Raw genomic sequence first — 21,807 nt, forward strand, 5'->3', positions numbered from 1 at the left:
CTCCAAAGAAATGCCACCCCACACCATTACTGACCCACTGCCAAACCGGTCATGCTGAAGGATGTTGCAGGCAGCAGATCACTCTCCACGGTGTCTCCAGATTCTGTCAAGTCTGTCACATGTGCTCAGTATGAACCTGCTTTCATCTGTGAAGAGCACAGGGCGCCAGTGGCGAATTTGCCAATCCTGGTGTTCTCTGGCAAATGCCAAGCATCCTGCACAGTGTTGGGCTGTGACCACAACCCCCATTTGTGGACATCGGGCCCTCATACCATCCTCATGGAGTCGGTTTCTAACCATTTGTGCAGACACATGCACATTTGTGGTCTGCTGGAGGTCATTTTGCAGGGCTCTGGCAGTGCTGCTCCTGTTCCTCCTTGCACAAAGGCGGAGGTAACGGTCCTGCTGCTGGGTTGTTGGCCTCCTTCACATCTCCTGGTGTACTGGTCTGTCTCCTGGTAGCACCTCCAGGCTCTGGACACTACGCTGACAGACACAGCAAACCTTCTTGCCACAGCTCACATTGATCCTGGATGAGCTGCACTACCTGAGCCACTTGTGTGGGTTGTAGAGTCCGTCTCATGCTACCGCGAGTGTGAAAGCACCACCAACATTCAAAGTGACCAAAACATCAGCCAGAAAGCATAGGTACTGAGAAGTGGTCTGTGGTCCCCACCTACAGAACCACTCCTTTATTGAGTGTCTTGCTAATCACCAAAGATTTCCCCCTGTTATCTATTCCATTTGCACAACAGCTGTGAAATTGATTGTCAATCAGTGTTGCTTCCTAAGTGGACAGTTTGATTTCACAGAAGTTTGATTTACTTGGAGTTATATTGTGTTGTTTAAGTGTTCCCTTTATTTTTTTGAGCAGTGTATATTATGCCTGAAATATATTGTAATAATGTGCATGTCTAATAATTTAGATGTGTCTGTTCCTCTCACATACACATCTAATCTATCCTGAAAAGATAATCTGTTTAGTTTATGCAAGCTTTGTTTTAAAGTCACGATAGTTAAAAGTTTTTTTAAAGCCATTTTGTTTTAAACCCCATCCACCCAAAGAAGGGCTGGGATTACTGGTGGATCAACTGTCCCCACATTGGGATTTGGCTCCCTTCTGTGCTTTGGAGGCCTCTCCCGCTCCGATACTTTGGCGCAAAAAATAAATAAATAAAAGCTGCCTCACAGTGAGGCCAGCAGAAGTGCAGTGTTGCTTGGGGAGGTTGGAGAAGCAGACTGATGAATTAAACAAAGCACACTGAGGCCTGAGCAGGAGTAAACACCCCAAGGGTCATGTTTTTACCTACAGTGAGCAGGCCTGACCTGGTGGGGCCAAAGGTTGGTGATAGGGATGGAGAGCTTTAATAATGGGTTAGTATTTGCTCCCACCTCTTCCAGGGGGAGATGATATCAAAGCCTCTCCTTCACACACACGCTCTTGTCAGAGCTGCATCCCTCTGTGCCAGCTGAGACGTTTGCTTAGTCCCTTTGTGTGCCATGAAAAGTATCCTTGGAAACTGTTGTGTCGCAGGCGAAAAGCAAATCTGCTGATCTTCAACACAAGTGTCTCAAACAAACTCGAGCATCGCCGGCTGACATCACTACAGCTACGGAGCTGCTCCGGCATTTTATTTTCAGACTGAGACAGAGTCTGCCCTACTTTAAGGTCAGAGTGACAACCGCTGCGGCCGGGATGGAAATCTCCTGCAGACGGACAGGTCAACTGAAATAAAGACTTTTAAAGTGTGACCTTAGAGTCAAGGTGACATTGGTGTGGTTATACCCTCTCAGCAGCAAGGTATAAATGGACCATTTTCACTTCAAGCAGCTAATTCTCTCCAATTTCCACCCCCCACCCATTTAACCTCTCATCTCCACGGCAGGTCCCTGCACTCCTCTCCCTCTTTCTGCGGCCAGGTACGGACAACAGCCTCCATCAGCAGCTCCAGATGAGCTTGTTGCCATGGGGACAGTCAATGGGCTGGAGAGTGGGGACTTTGGGCCAGTCAGAAACACTCATCGTTTAATTTTACCAGCTGGCAGACATTGGGAGAAAGACAGCAGGGTGGATGAGAGGAGCGAAGGCCCCCCTGTCCTTAAATAAAGCGAGCTGGGACCTATTAAAGGGGAGGGTGGACACTAAGCATCGTAGGGTCTCTGCTCTGACCACAAAAATACCATTGGACACCAACAACTCAGCAGCACAGGAAAAACTATAAATCCTCTGCCTAAATAGAAACAAAGATGAGATGAAGTAGATGAAGTGAGGAAGGAAAAAAAGAAAAAAAAAGGCTTTCGAATTACATCATGTGGAGCGTCCCAAATACACACGCTGGAATTTTCTTTTTTTTGGAGGGGATGGGGAGTTATGCAGCAGTGTGCGTTGGGGAGCTTGAGATGATGTCATTTATAGATGAACAAAGAGGCTGAGTCTGAGTAATGCCAAGCTGAAAACGCTCCACAGAGAAGAAACTCACAGGTGCTAAGGTGCTTTATTGAACAATAGTATCTCAAAAAGATTGACAAAATAATGCTCCACTGCTGTCACTGACATTTCTTTTTCTTCCACAAACTTACATTTTCTGCTATATATACAAAAAAGATGAAAAAGTTTTTCTTTAAATTAACAATGTGACACTGAAGGTAATCATTCTGGTTTTTTTTCCAAACAGTGACATTACAGAAACCAACCCCCATTACAGATCTCTCATTTCATGTGGAAATTCATTTAAAGCTTTCACTGAGTGTTTTTAATGCCTCTAGGTTTGCAAATACACACCAACATCCTCTGTCTGGCTGAATATGGCACTAAGATTTCCTCCTGGCACTAAGTGAAAACAAATTAAATACACTTCAGAGAAAAAAACAAAACACCCATAAACAAAAAACAAAAAAAAACATTTCTTCTAAGTATCTAAGGCACTAGTTATATTTCTCAACTTAGACATTTCGAGGTGAGGTTACTGATAATCTCGATACAAAGCTTCAGTAAAAAAGAACTTCATTAATCCAGACGTAGAGCCCGAAATTGAGGAGGCAAGCTGAAAAGGACATATTGATTGAGGGAATTTCCTTCTTAGTGCATAGGAGCAGGCACAAGTAGGGTTCAGAGTGCTGTGCTTCCTGTCGTTTTCCACATTTATGCAATACTAACCAAATAGGCAAAAGGAATAGCGGTTTAACCAGGGAGCCTTAATTATCTGTACAGCAAAAATAGATTTCTCTTTCACTTGGACATTCATAAAGGATATGGATTGGTTTCTCAAAGACCAAAAACTTGGTTGGAATATTTGCAGTAACTTTGAAATGGATTACCAACATAGCAGCAGAAATCCTAATGGGAATTCTTACCTCAATATATTCAAAGTAAAGAGATCCAGTTTTCTTGTATTGTAAACCACGGGTATGTGAAAGTGTGCACCTTATTCCTATAAATCTTAATACTACTACTTTGCTGACAACAGTAAGTGGTCCTTTTCTCTGCTGCTCCTCAGCACATCTCATAGGAACATTAGCAGCCTAATCACTGCACAAAATTACACAACCAGACAAATAATACAATTTCCCATTTTAACAACTGTTACTCTTATAATAAAGCATCTCTTCTATTTTAGGCTAGCCTGTACACAACAGTGATATATTCGTTATCTATATACGCTGATGATACTGTTGATAATACTTATGTTAGACAATGTTTTCCTACTTCTAAATACAAGTTCCATAGAGTTGGCATCTGGCAGTACGTATCGTAAAAGTGGTGTCCATACTACTAAAGTAGGCATTTATTCACAATTAGTGTACTTGAAAGAAATAGTTGGCTCTCCTCTATGTGGTCAAGTAAATGGGTGCAAGTGCCAGAATACCTTTTTTATTTTTTTTTGGTGTATAAAAACTTTACATCACATTATTCTGTGAATGTTTGAGACCTGAACTACTGGAGCTCTGCAGCCCAATAACACTGACAAGTACAAAAATGAATAAAAATAAGTCACAGTACTTGGTACATCCTGTTATGTTCAAGAGTATAAACTGGCAAGTACTTTTACAAAAAAAAAAAAAGAAAATTCTATTTTCAAGCTTTACATTTTTTTTTTTTTTATAGTTTTAGCTTTATGAGTGTAACTGAATAGTTTCTGTCTCTGTGCAGTAATAGAGAAAAAGTGCTGATAACCACAGGTGAGCACAATAAATTCAACACAATAGACCGGATGCATCTAGGTAGTTTAGGTCTTTCTGTTGTGCTTTGAATGAATGTTAGAGAATGGCAACTAGCTATTAATGCTTCGGCTTGTAACTGCACACACATGATGTAAATTGCTCAGACATGAAAAAAAAAAACGTTTAATAGTTTAGTGTGGAAAAGTGTTCTGACAAAAAAAAAAAAAAAAACGACCTAAAAATTAATTATGTAGGAAAACATTTTTTGATGAGGAGACCAGTGTGTGGTGGCTGCCTTGCAGTAGCCTGCTTCAAACAATACCCTGCTGATAACGCTCTTTTGGTGCCAGCAACCAAACTCTTAAATAGAGCCATCATTATATAAAAAGGCGGCAGAATACTGCGAACATACTTGGCTGGTGAGGATAACTAACCTGGAACTCTTCCCAGAAAAAAAAAAAAAGCTAAAAATATAACAGAAGTATTTTCCCTGCTATTTCATCTTATTTTTATAGAATTTAAGGATTGAACTGGTATATTTCACCCATGAAACCAAAGTTGTCATGTAACAATGCGGGATAAATGCTCTTAAAGTTCACATACTGTCAGGAACCGCAGTGGTTTAGTCTTCACGCCCCAAATTCTTATCTCATGATTTGCATAAGGGCAGAGATTTTGATGAAAACAAATTAGTCTAATGAGTCTGTCATTCATCAGGTTTTGCAGGAAAGGCATTGCAAAACATTTCATTGATGTTAAAGTTCAAAAGCCATTAGATCTGTTATGGAGACAACTTTAGTATATAATAACCTTGCTGTGCGGGTCTTGGGAAATTATTTGTTTAAATCCTACAGGTTTACAGACAGTTTTTAAAACACCAGAATAACAAAAAATGTTAGAAGTTTTGATAACAGGTGCAAACAAGAAAACTATGAAACACAAATCATGCTCACATCTGGTCAACCTACCAGTTCAGGTCATATCATAAAGGTATCACTTTTAAATGGTAGTTACGCCATGCAAAATTCTGAATCTCCTCCATAAATACTTATAAAGAATTTACACAATTCTTTACACAACATACATGCCAACCTAATTGAGTTAAATATTCATCATTATTAATTTGATCACTATAAAAGTGTTTAACAATGTTTAGTTATCGACAATTTAACACGTTTTTTAATCTTAATCCAATACTTTGGGAAAAATGCACAAATGACATCAAAATTAACATATTTACAAAAGAGCTACAGAACTTTGCAAGTAATTTATTTTCTTTAGATAATTTTACGAACCAAATTATTTTAAATCAAGAGGGTTTGGTAGGTTGATCAGTTAGCAAGTTTGAAACTAGAATAACAAAGAATTTGACTATTGTTACAGCCACAATCTGAAGCCACCAGGGCTTCAACGGAAAGACATTAGTAATGCTGAATTAACTGTGGGAGTCCATGTAGTAAGGCAGCAACAGCATACACTTCAGTTTCTCTTCATTTCTATACAGATAAAGTACTAAGATGCCTTGTTTTGATGGCTGTCAATATGACTGAAGAGTTCCCAGTGTATCCACATCCAAAACAGAAGCATCCAATCACAAAGAGTTGAAAACAAGCCAAACTAGCTACAAAGAACTACAACTGAGGCGTGTGTACATCTACAATAAGGTGTTTTTCTTCATAAACAAAACTTTAATTGCATTTCTGCTCCTGCAGAACAATGTAGCTTATCAAACATACCACTCTCTACGTGAGATGACTGAGCCGTCTGTGTGAGACACATAATCACCATCGGCCCCGTTATCGTAGCGGTCATCCGAAAGGTAGGGGTAGCCATTTCCCTGTGGTTTTGATGGGTGAGGGTATCTGGTGCACCTGGCCCGCTGTGGACTAGAAAACTGTACATTTTCCTGATGGTGAGTCTGTTGATGGTTGAAACGGCCACTCTCCCGCATAGCCCTTGTGTAGCCGTTAATGGGATACTTTTCTCCGTTGTACTCATTATGGCGATGTTCATGTTTGAGCTCGCGGTCACCCCACTCCTCCCGGTCATGATCCCGATTGTAGGCGCTGTTGCTGGCCTTGGTGGGCCGCAGTTCGTGTTGCCCAGGGGCCCTCTGCAGATCAGCAGGACCGTGGTTCTGCTTGGTGTAGTAGCTGCCGTGAAAGGTCTGCGGTTTCCGCAGGTAACACACGCCAACCAGAGACAACACCAGAAGCAGGGACAAGGCCCCGCCCACAGCCCCACCCACTATGGAACCAAAATTACTTTCAGGCAGGGCTTCGAGTGTAGGGGAGCTCAGGAGGACGTGGCCCTTATCGACCACAAAGGTGGAGGAGGAAGAGCTGGTTAGGACAGGAGCGGTAATGGTGGAAGGCATGGTGGGAGGATCTAATGGAGGGATGGAGGGTGAGAGGGGAGAGATGAACAGACAGAAGCAGAAAATGTCAATGGCATCTACATCAGCATTTCACTAAAAAGGGACAGACAATCAACTAAAGTAAGACATACAGGTCCTTCTCAAAATATTAGCATATTGTGATAAAGTTCATTATTTTCCATAATGTCATGATGAAAATTTAACATTCATATATTGTAGATTCATTCCACACTAACTGAAATATTTCAGGTCTTTTATTGTCTTAATACGGATGATTGTGGCATACAGCTCATAAAATCCCAAAATTCCTATCTCACAAAATTAGCATATTTCATCCGACCAATAAAATAAAAGTGTTTTTAATACAAAAAACGTCAACCTTCAAATAATCATGTATAGTTATGCACTCAATACTTGGTCGGGAATCCTTTGGCAGAAATGACTGCTTCAATGCGGCATGGCATGGAGGCAATCAGCCTGTGGCACTGCTGAGGTCTTATGGAGGCCCAGGATGCTTCGATAGCGGCCTTTAGCTCATCCAGAGTGTTGGGTCTTGAGTCTCTCAACGTTCTCTTCACAATATCCCACAGATTCTCTATGGGGTTCAGGTCAGGAGAGTTGGCAGGCCAATTGAGCACAGTGATACCATGGTCAGTAAACCATTTACCAGTGGTTTTGGCACTGTGAGCAGGTGCCAGGTCGTGCTGAAAAATGAAATCTTCATCTCCATAAAGCTTTTCAGCAGATGGAAGCATGAAGTGCTCCAAAATCTCCTGATAGCTAGCTGCATTGACCCTGCCCTTGATAAAACACAGTGGACCAACACCAGCAGCTGACACGGCAACCCAGACCATCACTGACTGTGTGTACTTGACACTGGACTTCTGGCATTTCCTTCTCCCCAGTCTTCCTCCAGACTCTGGCACCTTGATTTCCGAATGACATGCAGAATTTGATTTAATCCGAAAAAAGTACTTTGGACCACTGAGCAACAGTCCAGTGCTGCTTCTCTGTAGCCCAGGTCAGGCGCTTCTGCCGCTGTTTCTGGTTCAAAAGTGGCTTGACCCGGGGAATGCGGCACCTGTAGCCCATTTCCTGCACACGTCTGTGCACGGTGGCTCTGGATGTTTCTACTCCAGACTCAGTCCACTGCTTCCGCAGGTCCCCCAAGGTCTGGAATCGGCCCTTCTCCACAATCTTCCTCAGGGTCCGGTCACCTCTTCTCGTTGTGCAGCGTTTTCTGCCACACTTTTTCCTTCCCACAGACTTCCCACTGAGGTGCCTTGATACAGCACTCTGGGAACAGCCTATTCGTTCAGAAATTTCTTTCTGTGTCTTACCCTCTTGCTTGAGGGTGTCAATAGTGGCCTTCTGGACAGCAGTCAGGTCGGCAGTCTTACCCATGATTGGGGTTTTGAGTGATGAACCAGGCTGGGAGTTTTAAAGGCCTCAGGAATCTTTTGCAGGTGTTTAGAGTTAACTCGTTGATTCAGATGATTAGGTTCATAGCTCGTTTAGAGACCCTTTTAATGATATGTTAATTTTGTGAGATAGGAATTTTGGGTTTTCATGAGCTGTATGCCAAAATCATCCGTATTAAGACAATAAAAGACCTGAAATATTTCAGTTAGTGTGCAATGAATCTAAAATATATGAATGTTAAATTTCATCATGACATTATGGAAAATAATGAACTTTATCACAATATGCTAATATTTTGAGAAGGACCTGTATAAGCTAAAAGTGTCCTCAGGTTTAAAAAGCCCTAAGAAAGTTCAGAATAAAATTTAGAATTTGGGAGCCATGACACCTCATACTACAGCGGCTATCCAAAACCTGTACTTCTGCCTTAAGCAATGGTTTTTGAGCTATGGTTGAATTTAGTTTTTGTGTTTTTGAGGGGATGAAAGAAATTTAGCAGGTGACAAGAACTGTCCAATTTTCTGTTTGACTGGCTTTGATAGATTTTTTTTTTCCCAATCAATGAACCCACCATGCGCAACTACTATCAGGTGGCAGTTAACAACTCTCTTCAGTGTGGAAGTTGCTACTTTGGGGAGAAGATTCAAAGCTAGGTTATTTCATTATCAGTGCTTTTTTTTTTTAAGAAGTCAGAAAAGAACAGAAAATGTTATAGAAAAGGAACATTTCATGTTCAATAGAGAGCTAATGTAGAGCAGGTGCTGGTCATTTGTCTCCTCCATTTCGTACTTTTGCAGTTTTGGTCGTTTTATACCAGAACAGTAGCTGTCTGCCACAGGATGTCGATCTGTATCCTGCATTTGGGCGTTTTGGTGAAGAAGCTCATAGCCTGAGCAGAGTTCAGCACATAACAGGAAGGCTGAACTGAGGACAGCAAAGTTGAGCTTTATATTCTGCATCATTTGCAGTGTTGCTATACCTGCACAAAAAATACTAAAAAAATAATGGAACTGACAGTCAGATAAACTACACTTTTGTCACATAATCTTTGTCATTGGTTCATTTGTATAACATAATTTTATCTGTATATATTAAAGCGGCAGTAGGTAGCTCTGAGAAAACTGAACGTAACCTGAATGTTTGAACAAGCACACCTTACAAGTCCCTCCCCTTTGCTCTCAGCTGTGCAACAGCCTCCCTCCACAGCGGAGCCTGCAGGAACATGCAGGCTAACAGGGCCACCGATAACGGCGGATAAACAGCTATGGCACATTCACTGGTAGGGATGAAACATCAACAAATGCTTTACATCGACTATGGCCTGTCCATACTTTGAATAAAAACGTGGTCCTCAAACAGTGCCATTAGCACAGCTGCAGCACACCAGCATTCTTGAGCAACGGTATGTGCTGTGCAAGGGAGGGGTGTAAGCAGCATATACATGAGCATGATTGACACTGCTAAGACATTTGTCCTGGCTCTGATCAGTTGTTTCTGACCGGGGAGGGGGTGTATTTCTATAAATGGTAGTAGGACCACTGGGAAAAGCCAGAGGAGCTTGATTTTTTTCACAGATAATCCATCTCATATTACACTGTCAGAATGTAGTGACACTTTTAATAAATATGTAAAAAAAAAATTATATTTACAAACGTTACCTGCTGTACCTTTAAAGGTGGAAAAGTTCATAAAATCCACTGTTCAGTTTGGTGTTACAGGTTTTATCTTCCATCAATTAGTTTTCTTTAAATTCAATCTTTAGAACATTTTATGTAGTCGTGTAAAAACTAAAAGAATGAGGCAGCTTGGCTTTAATTTTGGTACAATAAATGGGCCCAGTACTGCAATTTAGTGAGTATGTAAGTGTAACCGCCATCTTTAGGACCATTAATTTATTTTAAAGCTTGTTTTGTTGTGTCTGGCAGTCTCTGGCAAAAGATGTTACTGAAATGTCAGCAAGAGGGTTGTTTACATTGTGGCTCAAGCACTTTTACCATATAAATCCTGCATCCTCTACAACAATAGTCTGAGCCATAAAATAGCCCATTGCTTTGATTTCAGGCCCTTCACAGTCAGACTTTTCACTAAAAGCCATTAAAAAGCTGCAGAGGAAAGAAATTATTCTCTGCTACCACACACATCCTTACTTATGCTGTTAAACAAAAACTCCTGGGATCTCTATAGATATGACAAGGTTTTGAAGATATTGCTGCTAGCACTGCATTTGCAGCACGTCGCAGTTAACGTTTGACAACAGCATTTAACCATGAATCTTGAAAGTTTCAGTAGAAGTTGCCATGACAACCACCTATTCACATAAGAGACACTGCTTCCATCCTTCGTTTATAACCAATAATCTTTGCAGGGTCGTGCCTAACTCCAGCGGCCATAGGGCAAGAGGGGGGGACAGGTTGCCAGTCCATCACAGGGCAACACAGAGACACACAGGACAGACAACCATAGAAACATGCATCCAAATATAATATAGAGACCAATTAACCTAACAGTCATTTTTTGGACTGTGGGCGGAAGCTGGAGTACCTGGAGAAAACCCGCAGGCAGAACATGCAAACTTAATGCAGAAAGAGCCCATGCCGGGAGCCGAACCTAGGACCTTCTCACTGCAAGGCAACAGTGCTAACCTTTGTGGCACCGTGCAGTTGACAAATTATTTCTCAAATTATATAGATCAGCGCAGAAATGATGTTGCTGCCAGTTTTAGCCTGTTATATTAGAAATTTGCACATTTAGCGTAAGCAGCATTGCCATTTGTAAACAAGCATTCCCTTTGTATATAATTAGACCATTACATTACCTAATATTTCGAAAATGCTGGTAACATTTCTCAACCCAGCATGTCCCATAACGCTCAAAATAATAAAACAGAGTAACATTGATGTAATATATACTGCCTTCCTGATATCCCCTGTAGTCAACTCTGGCTCAGGATGCTTTTTCGCCAATTCAACAAAACATCCCCTAGGCAAGTATGAATCTATGTCCTATGGTAGACTGCTCCTTTATGGGTACAAAACTGCTAAAACGGCAAAAGTACGAAACGATGAAGGAGCGAAATGACCAGCCCTCGCAGAAGTTTAGCTGAGTTGTAGCAGCCTGAATAAAAAAGCAGACTCGCCACTGTAGAAAATGCTGTCCAGTTTTAATTAGCTTCTTACTAGAGCTGCATAATGTATTGAATTGCAATGTTCTTGATAATATTGAAACATATTGAAATATCAATATTGTTGCACATATTGATATTTCAATATGTGCAACAATCACAAAAGACTGCTTGCATGCAGTGTTTGGTGGGATATTATATTCCAAGTGCCACGCAAATTATGCATACTACTAATATATTTCAGCCTTTTGGATAACTTTTTACTGCCCTCAACTCCTACATTTGATGTACATTTTTAGCTTCCAAGATGCTAAAGGTTAAAAAGAGTGGTAGGGGGCATTGCGATAAAGAAAAATAAAAAAAGGATCAAGAAATAATTTGGGTTAATTGTCATATCTTCGCAATATTCTGCAATAATATCCCAAAAATATTTTCAGCCGTACTTCCTACATTCTTCTATGCCTTCTCGAACTAGTTTTAAGCTTCTTAGCAATCCTAAACTAATGACATTCACACTGAAAAGTGTTAATGTTAAGTATGTTGTGTGCACTCAGAAAAGATTGGATTTTTAAGTTTTCAACTGGTTGATCGCCAGTCAGGTCTAGTCAAGCTAGAAAACAGTCAACCCTGGTCTTCAGCCGATTTCTAGGTATGTCTCTAGAGAAAAGCAAACCAAGCTGTTCTTATCTTTTTTTTTAACATTTTATTCAAAAAGCATATCCTATGTAACTTAACGCTGCAGTCACTTTAGCACTACTAGCAGCAGGTTAGAGGTACCATGAGACAAAGGATCATAAACTAAAGGCTCTAGAGATTTACAGACTACTTAGCACACGAGTAATTAAATAAATATTAGACAAAACAAAATAAATTTCACTTTGAGTAATTAATTCTATAACATAAGTTTTTAAGGCAGTCTCTTGCACCTGGATATCTAATCATATGCGCACACATAATTATTTTCAAGCCCTTATTTTGTGTGTATATTTTAACCACACCGGAGAAAACCATCCTTCTGGAAAGTGGGTTAGTGGTTATACCCACAGACAGGCAACTCAAAGGCTATAATCGCTAGCAGCTAGAGTAATGGAAAAAAAAAAAAAAAAAAAAATCACTTTGATACTGTAACTTCAGTGCAGGCCAAATGTGAGGCAAAGATTCCCAGCTCAGAGACCTGAAACATGAACCCAGAGGTTTGTTGACTTCAAGAGCATAAACTGTACAACTCCATGCAGAAGGTGAACTGACTTGAGTAAACCCACAACACATACAGTAAAGGGAACACCAGCACGTGCTAGCTCGTGCACACACAAACACGCATACAGGTCCTCTCAAAGGAAAATGAAATATGGATGATAAATAATAAATAGGAGTTGAAAAGGACTAGTTAATGTTTTATGAATCTGGGACATCATCTCACAGTGAGGCTGCAGGCTTTCACCTCTTACTGCATGACACATGCAGAAATAAAAGAAACAAGAAGGAGGAAAGGAACATAAAAAGGAAAAACACCATAACAATCACAGATTCAAGATTCAGTCAAGACGAAAGTTTCCACAGGCTAGAGAGACTGTGAGACCAGAGGAGCATGCTCACAATGCACATCAGAGATATGACATACTTTAGCATTAGGTCAGCAGGACAGAGCAGAGAGGCAGTGCACTGTGGTCTTTAGGAAGAATTAAGTAGTGGCAGCTGTTTGACCCAGGAACTCCCTGTTTGAACATCTGGAAGCCCTATGTTAATCAGGGCTAATCAGCATGCAGTTAAGACCAAATCCAAGATCATTCCCAGCACACTGTATCATGGACGATTGCTTCATACACTCAGTTTGTACACAATGCCTTAGAGTGGCACAGTGTCACATTTCAGCCCGAAGGGCAATGTCACGGTCATGCCCCTTACGACGAACATGCATGCACAGTGCTTCCTGAGAGTCAGCCGTGTTCCTGTCTATAAACTATGCTCACCTTGTATGAGGATGCGCACATCTCGACTGCGGAGGTTAACGTCATTGGCAACCTCGCACCTGTAAACGCCGGAGTCATTCCGATGAAGGGGACGCAGGAAAAGCAAAGTGCTGTTTCTCATTTCCACCCCCTCTGGCATTTCATTGTCTAATCTAGGATGCACAAGAAAGGGAGGATATTAGAGACATACCTAATATAAATTAATTACCAGTTGAAAAACAAAAATCAAATGTTATGTGTATGAGGCAGTCTTACTCTGAAGATGCATTTTCTAGGTTTCTATAGCTTGTAAAAACTTTATTTTAAAGTTACTTTGCTTTGAGGCAGTGCCAGTCTTGATATGGGCCATATGGGCAGTTGACCAGGGCGGCACAAAAAGAGGAAGCACGCAAGGACCATATTCAGTTTTGAGTCGGGAGCCATGCATGCTGCCAAGAACAGAGAGACCAGGCTATGTTTGCTGTCAGACGCAGTGACCTCATATTGAGTGAGGCGCAAGTTACCTTGTGTCTAAGCACTAGCTTTAGCTACGCTCAACCAGAAAAATTATATGACAAATCCCTGTTTCACAGTTCAAGCACTGCACGGCTCCGCTCGACATTTCTCTACATAGTAAAAAACCTGTTTTGTTTCCACTGACGACTGGAGCTATAGCTTGATGTGTGATTTGCTTCATAACGGTGTGACCAAAATTTGTTTCATCTTTCCGAGACACCACCGAGCTGCTGCTGAGTTTTGCAGTCTCCTGTGGTGCAAAGAAAAGCCTGCACCCAAACACTTTTGTTCATTCTTCTCTGAATGTTGATTTTTCTAGTCTTGCCACAGATTTCCAGCAGGATTTAGATCTGGGCTTTGACTGGGCCATTCTAAAGCATGAATATACTTTGCTCTAAATCAATTCATTGTAGCTCTTGACGTCTCTTTAGGGTCCTGCCCTGTCAAGACATTCTACCAATTGAGCTGTGGACCTGTGTGCTTGTAGAAACATAATTTTAAAAACATTCAATGGGTATGAATAGGTTTGCAAGATGCTAAAACTGAGCTGGCTTTCACAGTCCACACGCTAAACGGATAGGTACAATATTTTAATTGTGATTTTGTGGCGTAGTCAGCAGTTGGTATCTGATATACAGAATGGAGAAATTGTTTAGATACATTTTAGTCTAAACAGAAATAAGCTTGGATCACCACCAAAGCTTACTCCTTTAGAATGAACATTAGGATCAGTAAGTTTACTCTGACTGTTAGCACAACTGTGTGGTTGGATTTTGCTCTTTATTCCCCAGGAGTTTTCTACTGCAGGTAAGATAATGACAGCTTATGACCTCACAACAGACCCTTCAAAAAATCCAAACTATCCCTTCACAAACATAAAAAATACTCAGTATTTAAATTAGCACCTTCTCTAAAGCCTTGAAATTTGTTGCTATGTAAGAATTGATGTGATGGCTCATATTCTCCTTCTGTAAGCGAATGGGCTTCTGTGTTAGACGGCAATTTGAACCAACTACTTTACCTCTACTGTCCTCTTACTGCAGAGGCAACATCTTGCAAACCCTCAAGGTTAAGTCTATAAAACATATAGGACTAAAATAGGAGCATAGGGGTATAATGTCAGTAAAGTTGAGTGTATTTGCAGAAATATCACATTTGCCTTTAAAGTGACATTAAATCATGTGCAACAAGATTGAGAGATTTAGAAGTTTTGATGTAAAGAACTCTTCTGCCCAGTAGGACTCTAACATATCCTGAGCACAACTTGTAACCTAAAGTGTTTATTTAGATCACAGCTGAGGATAACTAAAGACTGTACTAGACAAAGGCACAGAAACACACACCTGATCCATCTGAAGTGATGAGCTGGTGGGTTGGCGTTGGCTTTGCATGTCATCTGAACGTTCTCTCGGCCTACATACCAGTCTCCATCATACCCCACAACTGATATGTCAGGAGCAACTACATTGAGAGGAAATAATGTTAAAAACACAATAGTGTTCAAGCATTTCTGTAGTGTTGGAGAAAATCATTTGTATGGTTTCAATATAAATTCTGAGACGTGAGAATCATTTCTGTTATACTGCAGTGATAATTTTGGAGCCGACTCTCGGCTTTCCATTCAAAATCAGCGCAAACTCCTCATTTGTGGGCTCTATTTTATACAGTAGAGGTTAGTCTAAACTTAGTGTGGAGGTTGTGGTCTAAATTTCAAATATTTCAAAATATCTAGAAAATATCTGTGAAACTTCAAGTAGTTTATCATGGATTTAGGTCATTTTTTTAAAACAAGTTTGTTCTGTGCTTAAAAAAAGAGAAAAAGTTATTTTTCTTTTCTAAAAAGGGCCAAAGTGAACAGAGTAATTCTCATTGCCGGAACAACTGCCGACATTTTGACTTTCAGGCAACCAATAATAATAAAAAAATGAACACACACAAGATCCTCCTCAAATAAAAAGCAACATTAATGTCCTCTTTCCTGTCAGTTCAGTGGAGTTTGGAAGGGAAAAAAAACTCCACATAAATAAAGTATGTTGAAACAAGTAACTTCAATAGAAATAATAGTAATAATTGTAGAACTGTAGCTCCACATACCAATAATATACTTTTAAATTTATGTTGGTTGATTTCTTAAACCACACGGTCATGTAAGAAACCTACACTGCACGTTGAGCTGGTAGGGGATCCTGAAGTCGCTTTGCAGAGCAGGGTGACGGACCACACAGGTAAGCGCGTGGCCCTGGACGTGGCGCGTGGGCTGCCAGATGTAGCGCACCTGTGTGCTGGTTGTGCCGTTGACATCGTCGAACAGTTGCACCTCTGACTGGCCGAAAAGGTTGGACTCCCAAGACACCTCAGCAGGTGGCCGAGCTCTCTCAGCGATACAGGTGGCAACCACGGTGTCATTGCCACCGTCAATCAGGGCAGCGGAGCCGGCAGAAACGTAGACCTTTGGCTCCACTGTTTAACAGATGGAGATGAGGTCAAACAAAAGCAAAATCAAACAAATTCCAAAATAAGAACTCCCCATTACATTTGTTATTACTGAAATATTAGATACATTTCCATAATTTATTAATTCTTCCACAGCTAAGAACAACTTTAATGTCTCCATCCCCACCTCTGACGTGTTTGATAAAAACATACTGGGTAGATGCACACGCAGCATCTCTGTGCAGTGACAACTTCTGACCTAAATGAAAAATGGGAAATCCCCTCAGCAAAATTGAAAACACAGCCCTTGAACTTGTTATTGCTCACAAACTGAACAAATTATTCTACATTTACAGGGATCGGTAGAAGACCCTGACTAAACTGGTGCTTCTATTTCTGCAGGATTTGTGGTTCATCCGTTTGCTCTTAATGTTTTCATTTAGCAGCAGTGACTGTGAGGTTTTGCAGGTAAATGACTAATTCTAAAGAGGTCCTACTAGGTTTACTCTGCATGGAGTAGTCTTGAGATGTCTTAGACCAAGCTTTGCATTTCAGATCATGCAGACACTGTTTTTACTCGCCATAACCCTGTTAGATAGTTCAATAAATTTTGCACAGACCAACTTAATTGTTGTGATTTTTTTATATATTATTTCCTGTATAGAAGAAAAAGAAAACCTATCTACAACACTCTTGAGAACTGCAATAATTACACAACCTGAGCGGAATAAAGAAAGATGTCCTTTCTCCTGTTACCCTTTTGTCAACACTCAGAGGTGTTTTGTGTGCTTTAAACTGTGTGTGAGCAGAGGGATATTGTCCACTTATTTTTTCTTCTATAAAGCAACTGAGAAAAAATCTGAAAAGTTTTAGTTAAATCTATCCAGCCGTCCAAACATTCAGAAATATTTGGAGACCCATAATGAATAAAGGGTGTTCTCACATTGGATAATTCCCCTATGATTCAAACTGAGTTTCTTTATTTTGCTCCATCGTATACACTTACTGTATAGCTTTGGCTAAATACTGCACTGTGACCTCTATCTGCATCAATGTGAACTTGACATCAGCAACATTTAAACGAATAAATGTTTTTTTTAAACCAATAGAAGTCATACGGATTATCCATTTACAAATTAGCCTTTACACAAAAAACAAAAAATACAAATCAGAGGTGGAGGTTGTGACGCACTTAAACTAACTTGCGACATGCAATATTTTTTGTTTTGTCCGCTGACCCGATAATCTAAAGCCCAGTTTACACGACAACAATCCATTGAAAATTGGACTTTTATTCCGTTTCTGTTAACACATCTAGATGACAATGTTTTAATTACAATCTCCGTGCACCTGGCACCAGTAGAAACATGAAATCATTATAAACAAAAGAGTTAGCAGCACAGGTAAGTACTCTGCTACCCGCCATTTTTACTATTGATATCTTCATCTTCTGTGGGTTTTAAACTGGTCGGCAGCTGTTATGCTGCACGGGTGCGCATTAATTTCTACTTATTTCAGTCATACTGCGCATTAGACAGGGCGTCCCCATACAGTGAGATTACGTTTTTCCTCTCAACATGACAGCAGGACTGGGACGTTTTCAAACTATTACAATTTGGAATCCGTTCTCAAATTGTGCCATTTTCAGAAAAATGGCACAATGTTGTGTAAAGGAACAGTAAAAACACAGTAAAACGTTCCTGTTCTTACCAGAAAATGCCATGTAAACAGGGCTCAAGTTGCTTACAATTAAAACCAGATTTTTACAGACTGTCTGGAATGACACTGTTCCCCCAAAATGTAAACTATTTGTGTTTCAGCTGCCAAGATCGTTACAGGGATTGCTGTGTAAGGAGATCTGACAACTGCCCACAGAAACAGGTGAGATGAAACAAGCCAGAAGTTGCAGCAGCCAATACAATCACTCTCTCATTGTGAACATCATTGTCAATGGGGAAAAACTAATTGCTATGGGAAACCTAGATCCGTTAGATCAATTCAGTTTATTTATACACATCAAATTCACAACACAACACCACTCAATGCACTTTACAAAACAAGATACAACTTATTCTAAGTTGATCACATAGTTTCCAATTCAACCCAACCAATTGCATCAAGTCACTGTCTCTAGGAATTGGCAAATGTTTGGAACTCAGCCTAGGATACAGTTTTGGAAGCTGTGCAAAAAATAAAATGGTTGTGTTTTTTCAAACCAGTGACTGCAGGGCTCCCTGAGGGTGCAGCAGGCATAAATGTAGGGACTGTCCAGCAACTACAGATATGGGGAGTAGAGCTTTGTCAGGGAATCCAATACCAATTAATCGAAAATACTTTGATTGGGACTCTAATCAGATTTTTGGGATCGGACGGAGACATCCACAGCCCTAACCAAACTGAATTAAAATGGAAATCTTAAAGTCAAGAATTAACAGTAAAGCGATCTTTCCAAAACTATTAATATTTATACAATCAAATCTTCAAAGCATGTGAACAACCATGACATTAATTAATACAGTGCCAACCACGTGTGATAGAAACCATATAAAAAATAATAATACATTACGAAACATTACGATACTTACCAAGAACACTAACGGTAGTAGAGACTTGGGTGTTTCCCAGAGGAAATGTAGCTACCTTACAGGTGTAGATCCCCACGTCTGAAAAGCCCACGTTTTCTAGTACGATAGTTGCATCGTGAGTGGAGGGCGACCGGAAATACAAGCGGTTGATGTATTCTGGAGGGATGAAGGTGCCAAGCTCTGGGTTATACACCGCCACTGTGACGGAGCCCGAAGGTAGGCGGCGCTCCCAGGAACTCTGAGTCAGAGTGAGGTTTGTGCCAACCTGCACACGGCAGTCTAAAGTCACATTCTTTCCCAGCACGGCATTCACTCTCTCAGGCACCACCACCTGACTGCACACAGCACCTGCCAAAAGACACAAAACAATTATTTGCAACCTGGCTTCCATAAAGTCTATGATTCAAAGTTTGGAAACTTTAAAAAACATTATACTTCAAGGATATGCACTTTTTAAGATGTGAGGGAATTTTGTAGTTTTACGTGTAAAGTGTTTTTACATTCTTAATCCAAATTAAGGCCCACGGTTTGGTTAAACAACTACAAGACATTTGTTTAAGATTCCTAGAAATCACCTTCCCTCTAGATATATAAATTTTTGGGGCCTTTTCCCATAGTTTAAATTAGGACTAAAACAGGCCTTAACCAAAGGCTAGAGTTAACCAAAATGGTTAAATCTAGCATAAACAATAACTCTCAAAACATGAACTACACCAGGATTACTAAATCCTGGACAATGAAGTCTCAAACTACTTTAAGTTAAACTGGCAAAATTTCACCAACCTAGAGAAAGAATGGCAGCAGAAAATAGTGCAATAACCTTTTTTCTTTGACTGAGGAGACAATTTAAAAGCAACAGTCATAACAAACCTCAGCCATTGAAAATAAGCACCCACCTGCTGGGGTATAAAAGAAAAGGACTGGTGAAAATCCATTCAGGACTAAATCTGAATAATTAATTCTGGAGCCTAAAGACAGACTTTAAAGAATGGAGGAGTCTCTATGAACAAGGCCCCACACAAATTTCCAGCAGTCTCACTTCATTGTACAGAGTAATGGGTATCAGGCACAGGATTACCTGGTGGGATAGGACTATCTCCAGGTCATGGATGTTTTTAACGGTCATAAAAACAAGTCCAACAGGGGAAAATCCACAAACACGAGGAGAAAAATGCTAATTCCACACCACAGGATTCCTGTTGCTGTGAGGCCGAATTGCTCACAAGAAGCTGTAGTAAAAAGAAATCTACTGCCCAAATTTAGATGATTTTATCTTGACCATCCCAGATTGTTAAACTGTTATAATTAATAATATTTACAACTTATGCCATAGTACAAAATTTAATATCTTTAGAAAAACGTATGCAGAGAGACAGCTCTGGAGGTTTAGGCTGATTTCCAGAAAAATCTTCCATGGAAATGTTTTCCTAAGACATCTCCATTTGTTATTTATCCAGAAAGCAGATAGAAAGTATTGTGTTTTCATTAATAGTTTAGCATTTGGAATCAGCTAAAACTTGGAATTGGTAGAGCAGATATTTACAAAATAAAAATGCTGATTGGGGGATCCCTAATCCTGAGATGTTAACCATGGATCATAGTGATGATTTGACCCCTCTTCTTTTAAAGAAAAAAAAAATCTTCGTAGATTATAACTTAATTTGCCACTGTGTGTTGACTTATGCATGTGTGTGGTCCTGTCGATAAAAAAACCAACAAAAAAAAGCACGACTGATAAAATAAAAAGATAAAATAACAGGACGTCCAAATAAAAAAAAATAAAAAAGTTGGGAACCACTGGCAAAGCACATGTATACGTTATTCTGCTTAATTAATGGATGTTATAATAAGGTAATCAAGCACTAACTGATCCATAGGCACTGTAATACATGTAATACATGAACTACTGAAAAAAAGTAACAAATATCAGGACTGCTTCAGTGAGAGAATGTTAATATTCTGACGTTACTATTCATTTCTAAACCATCTGACATATGGCATCAGTATAAAAATGTCATAATTAAAGCAGGAAATAGAACAAATAACACACAGCTTACAGGGAGGCTAAGTGCTTTCAATCATGAAAAAAAAAATACAGTCCATCCTACTGACCTGAATTTTGGAATTATAATGAGACTGTGTCTTTTGTCCAAATATAACCAACCCATGCACTCTGTCACCTGCACTAGGCAGAAACCCTGCATGTACGAGCTCAATGCTATACTAAGGAGAGTCCAAGTAATAAGAGGAGAACAGACTGCATCTGGTAGGAAAGAAGGGAAAGGAAAGGAAGTGTTATGCTAACACGATGACATCATTATAAGAGAAGAAAAAAAGGCTGAGGGAGAGGAGAGGCAGGGACCCGTCAGAAACACATCGAGGACAAACGTCTTCAGATACAAAGATGACACAGGAATTACAATATCAAATTAAAAACAACAGTTACAACTAACACACTTAAAGTCTTGCATTAAATCCATAATTGCAACAAGCCGTCAGGAGAAAAACATCACCGCAAATCAAAATTGGCTGCACTCGGCTGGGGACTGACTCCAAATATTCTTTTGTTGTTTTGCCAAAACAGTTTAGCCAATGATCAATCTCAACCTACAAAAAGGACAGGTCTTCAAAAACTGGCACCATGGGTGGAAATTTTACTGAAACCAAAGCAAAAAGTACAAGAGTCCGTATTTTGCTACAGTAATTCCAATGTAATACAAACTATGCATCTATTGTTTTGTACACTGTTGGTTGCTTGGGTTTGCAAATGCATGAAATGTTAGCATTGTGTGGGTTTTCTAAAATCAGTTGAGATGATTTGCTTAAGAATTCTTTATAAATTTCAGCAAAGCTCAGCTAAACTGCAGAATAGAGATAAGCTCGTGTGGAGGAGGAAAGTGTGACTTTATTAAACCATGGATTTATTTATCCCTTTAATGCAGATCTCATTTCTGATTTAAACTGACCCTGACATTTCACCTACTTGAGAACAGTATGAGTAATACCCACAGGAACCCTAGGACCCAAGAGTTTCCAGCAACACACTACACTGTGATCACTGAAGATCATTGTCGTTATCTATGCAACCCATTCCTGGCTTCAATAATCTGGCGTCCCAGTGCCCTTACACAGAGGCTCGGAAGCACATAAACCAACCCTCTAACGTGAGTATTTTATGGTTGATTTTGTGGGGGTATGATGAACCCAAGAATGTCACTGGAACCTATTAGATTTTATACCAGA

The 21,807-nt window shown here is 40.1% G+C and overlaps 1 protein-coding gene across 2 annotated transcripts in view; it reads right to left on the bottom strand.

Annotated features, from left to right (window-relative positions):
* The window catches only part of nectin3b (nectin cell adhesion molecule 3b), a 42,341-nt gene that overhangs the window by 10,797 nt on the left and 9,737 nt on the right, over positions 1 to 21,807 (bottom strand). Inside the window, exons 2-6 of one of the 2 annotated variants that reach the window (XM_047379227.1) lie at positions 18,565 to 18,912; positions 15,707 to 16,006; positions 14,890 to 15,007; positions 13,052 to 13,203; positions 2,477 to 6,549 (exon numbers count right to left, since the gene is read on the bottom strand). In XM_047379227.1, coding sequence (XP_047235183.1) covers positions 5,888 to 6,549; positions 13,052 to 13,203; positions 14,890 to 15,007; positions 15,707 to 16,006; positions 18,565 to 18,912 — 1,580 coding nt within the window. In that variant the 3' untranslated portion in view covers positions 2,477 to 5,887. Of the gene's footprint in view, positions 1 to 2,476; positions 6,550 to 13,051; positions 13,204 to 14,889; positions 15,008 to 15,706; positions 16,007 to 18,564; positions 18,913 to 21,807 lie in introns of those variants that run through there. The other variant, XM_047379228.1, reaches the window with a different exon arrangement.

The sequence above is a fragment of the Girardinichthys multiradiatus genome, chromosome 11 (assembly GCF_021462225.1).
Source record: "Girardinichthys multiradiatus isolate DD_20200921_A chromosome 11, DD_fGirMul_XY1, whole genome shotgun sequence".
Lineage (NCBI taxonomy): Eukaryota > Metazoa > Chordata > Actinopteri > Cyprinodontiformes > Goodeidae > Girardinichthys > Girardinichthys multiradiatus.